Here is a 6,177-nt window from a genome sequence, read left to right as displayed (position 1 = left end):
CGGGCGCGGTGGCTCACGCCTGTAATCCCAGCACTTTGGGAGGCCGAGGCGGGTGGATCACGAGGTCAAGAGATCGAGACCATCCTGGTCAACAAGGTGAAACCCCGTCTCTACCAAAAATACAAAAAATTAGCTGGGCATGGTGGTGCATGCCTGTAATCCCAGTGACTCGGGAGGCTGAGGCAGGAGAATTGCCTGAACCCAGGAGGCGGAGGTTGCGGTGAGCCGAGATCGTGCCATTGCACTCCAGTCTGGAGAACAAGAGCGAAACTCTGTCTCAAAAAAAAAAAAAATTTTAGCATCCTATTTTTGTGTTTCAGTTGGTTTGCAGAAAATTCTGCTAGACTTGGATACATAGATGGAAAGTGGTGACAGATTTCTAACAGTTGACCTTGCAATCTCAGATATTTAAAATGAGACCAGAAGTTTATATACAAGTTTATAAAAGAATTAATAAGCAAACTAATGACATCTCCAGGGGAGGAGCAGGATCTGTGTGCCCTCGTTGCCTGCAGTGCCCCCAGGCCAGAGCAAGTGCCCCAGGGCCTGAACTGCCTGAAGAGGCAGGGAAGTAGCCAGGCCAAGTGGGAGCCGGCTGGCCCTGTCCCCAGGATGCCAGAGCAGAGCCGGGGAGGGGGCGTCTCTTTCCTCAGAGGAACAGGGGAATCTGGGCTGGGGTCTGTCTTCACTGGGGGAGAAGAATGAAGAGTGTAGGGGACAGCTTTCCCAGGGCACACTGATGTGCACAAAGTGAGTTTCCCTGAAGCCAAAGTGAACATATCGACAGCTGGCATGTTCATATGAAATGACATATGGCAGCGTGTATGTCTTCAGTGTGTGTTTTAGAAGTCTAACTTTGTTGTTTTTAAAGGAAAGATTTGAATCAAGCAGTTATGGGTCCCCTGAAGTATCCTGTTTTTTCCTAGAACATTTTGAAAGCCATCGTTACCTATTGGAAGGCCTAGGCCTGCGCTTTTATGTTCAGTACGAAAGCAGGGTGCTGTGGTCTGGGGATTGTGTGAGAAGCAGAGTGCAGCCCGTCCTCATGCTTTTCCACTGAAGTGGTCAGGCGGAGAGGGAATAAAGCAATGAATGTTCTTTGGCGGTTGAGTAGTCTAAGAGCCAGAAAAGAAATGTGCAAAATAAGAACACTGTAGAAGGCATAACTGACAGAATTTGGGAGGTGGTTGGGAGAGGTAGGATTTGGGATGGGACGGAGAGTTGGTTGGTGTCCGCAGCCGGTAGGATGGTGTATATGGAAGCCTGTGAGGAAGGCAGAGGATGCGGAGGGCACAGCAAGGCTGGAGAGCAGCTGGACTGCAGGTCAAGAGGTCTGCATTTAATTCGGGAATGAAGGTTAGCAGGGAAGGCAACGATGCCAGATCTTGAGTTTAGGAACTTCAATCTTGTAAAGTACCAAATCTAATAAAAGTTGGTGTTTACTCGTCCTAAATCAGAACTGGCCCAGGCAAGCAGCGTTTCCGTGGCCGACAGACTCAAGCCAGCGCTGTCCATGGTAACCAGCTTTTGTGTGGCTTAAAGCTTGCATCCGTTTTCTCCTTTCATCGTTTTCCCAAAACAACTCTGTGAGGGCAGTTAGCCCTGCATGGTAGACGAAGAAGCCGAGGAGGCCTAGGGTCAGGGCCAGGAAGTTTTTGGGACCCAAAGTCAGCTCGGCGGCCCTCAAGCCGCCTGCAAGGCTCATCGGGCCATCGGGGTCCGCGGCTGCTGTCGGCACCCAGGGAAGTCCTGCAAGTTCCTGGCTCCGCATCCCGCCCCTCCGCGCTGGAAGCCCCGCCTCTAGAGGGCCCGATGAACCGCCACTTCCGCGGCATCCAATGAGACTTAGCCGGGGGCGGGACGGGACGCAACTGAGGGCCAATCTGCTTGGGCCGGGGCGCGGCTGCGGCGGGTGGGTGCAGAGGGCCCGCACCGCGGACTTAGCAGCCGGGAGAGAGCCCGGCGCGGGCGGCGCGCACCGGGCCCTGCTGTGCGCGCGCGCGCCCGCCCGCCCGCCGCCCGCGCAGCCCCTCGACCCGCTCTGCCCTCGGGGTCGTGGCGCCCACCCTCCCTTGTTCTGCCGTCGCCGCCTGGACAGGGGCTCGGGAGTCGGGCTGGGGGCAGGGGCGGGAACCGCGGGACCAGCGCCTGAGGTGGGTGCAGAGCGGGAGGCCGGGCGGGCGGGCGCATGGGGCCTCCCCGCCAACAGACATGGGGTCCAAGGCGAGTGGCCGGCCAGGGCGCGGAGCCCGGCTGCCGGCCTGCCTGGGTCCGGGCGTTGGGACCCTCCCAGGCCACCACCCTCCCCACGGGGACACCCCGCCCCTCTGCAGCCTCCTCACGCCTCCCGCCCTTTGTCGCCGGTGCACCTGCGCCCGCGGCCCTGCCCTCCACCTCCTCAGGCCGAACCATCGCCCGGCCTCCCCCTCAGGACCCGGCACCAAATTAGCCTCGCTCCTTCAGACCCCCTCTGTCCCCTTTGTCGTCTGTACACCTGTCACCTCAACTCTGCAGCCACCCACCTCCCCGCCCCCAGTGGCGTCATCGGAATCCGGCCCAGGCTGCCTCCCACTCCCTCCCGGGGGCTACTCCCCCGCTGCCCCGTAGCCCCACACCTGCCCCCTAGGCCACAGCCCCAGGCCCTCCATGTCCGCGCACCTTTGTTATCTTTGCAGCTGTCCCCTCCACTCTTCATTCTTCTCCCCCAGTGAAGCCAGACCCCAGCCCAGATTCCCCTGTCTCTCTGAGGGGAGAGACGCCCCCTCCCCGACTCTACCCTGGCATCCTGGGAACCGGGCCAGCCGGGCCCCCACTCGGCCTAGCCACTTCCCTGCCTCTTTCGGTGGATCCAGTCTCCCCTGGTGCCTGCGCACGTCCTTGTCTAATCTCCCCTCCTGCGCTCCTCTCCCAGCCCTCCCGGCCTCGGCTTGCTCTACCCGCTCATTCTTTCCTCCCAGCACAGATGCCCGGAGAAGCCATGGAGCTGAGCAGCAAGAAGAAGCTTCATGCCCTGTCCCTGGCCGAGAAGATCCGGGTGCTGGAGCTCCTGGATGAGTCCAAGATGTCCCAGTCGGAGGTGGCCCGGCGCTTCCAGGTCTCCCAGCCCCAGATCTCGCGCATCTGCAAAAATAAGGAGAAGCTGCTGGCGGACTGGTGCAGCGGCACAGCCAACCGGGAGCGCAAGCGCAAGCGGGAGTCCAAGTACAGCGGGATCGACGAGGCTCTGCTCTGCTGGTACCACATCGCCCGGGCCAAGGCCTGGGACGTGACGGGGCCCATGCTGCTTCACAAAGCCAAGGAGCTGGCGGATATCATGGGCCAGGATTTCGTGCCCAGCATCGGCTGGCTGGTTCGATGGAAACGCCGAAACAACGTCGGCTTTGGGGCCCGCCATGTTCTTGCGCCTTCATTCCCCCCTGAGCCACCTCCCCCGGGGCTCACATCCCAGGCCCAGCTGCCTCTTTCCCTGAAAGACTTCTCTCCAGAGGACGTCTTTGGCTGTGCTGAATTGCCCTTGCTGTATCGGGCAGTGCCCGGCAGCTTGGGTACATGTGACCAAGTACAGGTGCTGCTGTGTGCCAACAGCAGGGGCACCGAGAAGCGGCGGGTACTGCTGGGTGGGCTCCAGGCTGCCCCGAGATGCTTGTTTGGGGTCCGCAGCGAGACTCTGCCTGCCTCCTACCACCCTGACCTGGGCATCCCCTGGTCAGAGTGGTTGGCACAGTTTGACCGGGACATGGGAGAGCAGGGCCGACAGGTGGCCTTGCTGCTGGCTGCCCGAGTGGTAGAGGAACTGGCAGGCCTTCCTGGGCTCTACCACGTGAGGCTCTTACCTCTGGCCACCTCTAGCACCACGCCTCCCCTCCCTAGCTCGGTGGTCCGGGCCTTTAAGGCCCATTACCGGCACCGGCTGTTGGGCAAACTGGCTGCCATCCAGAGCGAAAGGGATGGCACTTCGCTGGCTGAGGCCAGGGCGGGCATCACAATGCTGGATGCCCTGCATGTGGCAGCAGCCGCCTGGGCCAAGGTATCTCCTCAGCTCATTTTCAGCAGCTTCATTCAGGAAGGGCTGGCTCCTGGCAAAACACCCCCGTCCTCGGACAAAGCCTCTGAGATGCCACCAGTACCCAGTGGGCTGAGTCTAGAGGAGTTTTCCCACTTTGTGGACCTGGAAGGTGAGGAGCCAGGGCCCGGGGTGTGCAAAGAGGAGACAGGCACTGAAGATGAGGAGGGGGACGGAGAGGGCACCTTCGAGCCCCTGCCCACCAGAGCTGATGCCCTCCAGGCCCTGGGCACGTTGAGGAGGTGGTTTGAGTGCAACAGCACTTCTCCTGAGCTATTTGAAAAATTCTACAACTGTGAGGAGGAGGTGGAACGGCTTTGCTGCCTGTGAAGGCGCCTTCGCTGCTCGCCAGAGCCCCCTCTCCACTCCTGTTTCCCATGGAAATGGCCTCTTCAAAAGGCATATCCGGCTGTCTCTTTCCTGTGGAAATGCAACTGTCATAAAGGTGTAGAAGTTGGGACGCCAAGTCTGAGCTTGGAAGAAGACAGCCCCAAGAAGAGAGCTCTGAAGATGGTACTTCTGGGGTAGGAATCCAGGCTACTTAGTTTCTAAACCCTGCTTCAAAGTTCTAGAGCCTTAGAGAGGGAGCTAGTCTGGAGGCTGGGGCTTAGAAAGGTGGAATTTGGGCTTTTTGGACAGGCTGCTTCCTTGAACTCTGTGTTAAAAACAGTTCTGCTTCTGGAAATAAAGTTTTTCATGAGAAAAGAGGCCAGGTGTTATTTTCATGGGAGAAGGATAAAAACTTTCCATTCAGATCTGGAAAATTAATTGCTGATTGTTGCTGCGGTGCAGCTGTCTGTCCATGACCAGTAGGGATCCTCTTCCGGATATTCAGCAGCAAGGACTCGCAGGGCGTGGGCGCTGCTCATGCGATATCCCGTGAGAAGGAAGCACCAGGACAGACAGATCCCAGCTACTACCCCAGATAAGCTGCAGCTCTGATAGTTTCGTTCTCAGAATGTGTGTTTGGGGTAGGGCAGGCTACAGACATGCCAGGGAAACAGAAAGGAGCTAGAATTGGAATGGAATAGTCATTCATTCATTTTTTTTTTCCTTTGCTCATTTCACAACATCGCTTCAGCAAGGTCTCCTATGTGAGCAAGGTTGCAAAGATGACGTCTCTTCTGGGCAGGACCTTGTAGCCAATGACAGTGGGGTGTGATTAAGGGCTGTGATAAAGGCTTGTGCGAAGTGCCTGGCCCCATAGAGCTAGGGAGACTCCTGGGCTTTGAGAGCTTCAAGCTGCAGTTTGAAGGGTGTCCCAGGCCGAGGGACAGCGTGCTCAGAGTCTGATCGGAGTGAAGGAGCACAGTGTGCTGGGGGCGGGGGCAGGCAGTGCTGCCGGAGCATGGCATACTTGCCGAGGTAGGGGCAGAGTACAAGGAGAGGCCTGGAGAGTAGGAAGGCCTTTTAGCCAACCAAGTATAGGGGTAGGACGCCATCGGAGGGTTTTAGGTAGGCAGGAACAAGTCATTCTTGGGGTTCTAGAATAACAGTCTATGTAGGGTGTGTCAAAGATGTGAAACCTAGAGGTAGAGAGACTCTGATCCAGGTGAGAAAAGAAGTCTGAGCCAGATCCTGGGAGTAGAATGGAAAGAAAATGGTTTTACTGGCTGGGTGCAGTGGCTCACGCCTGTAATCCCAAGGCAGGTGGATTTACCTAAGGTCAGGAGTTCGAGACCAGCCTGGCCAATATGGGGAAAACCCATCTCTACTAAAAATATAAAAACTAGCTGGGCGTGGTGGTGCACACCTGTAATCTCAGCTACTCGGAAAGCTGAGGCCGGAGAATCACTTGAACCCAGGAGATTGAAGTTGCAGTGAGCCAATATCACGCCACTGCGCTCTAGCTGGGGCAGCAAGAGTAAAAACCGGTCTCAAAAAAAAAAAAAAAAGAAAATGGTTTTACCTGGAAAGGATATGGGCTTTGGATGCAGATGGACTCTAGCAGGTAAAAATACTGGCTGCAGGCTGAGCACAGTTGCTCATGCCTGTAATCCCAGCACTTGGGAGGCCAAGGTGGGCAGATCACTTTAGGTCAGGAGTTCAAGAGCAGCCTGGCCAACATGATGAAACCCTGTCTCTACTAAAAATACAAAAATTAACCAGGTGTG

At 57.1% G+C, this 6,177-nt stretch overlaps 1 protein-coding gene across 2 annotated transcripts; it reads left to right on the top strand.

Moving 5' to 3' along the window:
* The first annotated feature begins 1,927 nt into the window (after positions 1-1,927).
* TIGD3 (tigger transposable element derived 3) lies at positions 1,928-4,768 on the top strand. Of its 2 annotated transcripts, none has more exons than XM_017537114.2 (2): positions 1,928-2,153; positions 2,963-4,768. In XM_017537114.2, the coding sequence occupies exon 2, from the start codon at positions 2,963-2,965 to the stop codon at positions 4,391-4,393; it is 1,431 nt and encodes a 476-aa protein (XP_017392603.1). In that variant the 5' UTR covers positions 1,928-2,153; the 3' UTR covers positions 4,394-4,768. The 2 variants fall into 2 exon arrangements, with proteins under 2 accessions (XP_017392603.1, XP_017392604.1); XM_017537115.2 differs by having other exon boundaries at positions 2,016-2,153; positions 2,958-4,768.
* Positions 4,769-6,177: the final 1,409 nt, after the last annotated feature.

This window comes from Cebus imitator, unplaced genomic scaffold (assembly GCF_001604975.1).
Source record: "Cebus imitator isolate Cc_AM_T3 unplaced genomic scaffold, Cebus_imitator-1.0 Scaffold102, whole genome shotgun sequence".
Classification (NCBI taxonomy): domain Eukaryota; kingdom Metazoa; phylum Chordata; class Mammalia; order Primates; family Cebidae; genus Cebus; species Cebus imitator.
This window is presented reverse-complemented; position numbering and strand designations above follow the sequence as displayed.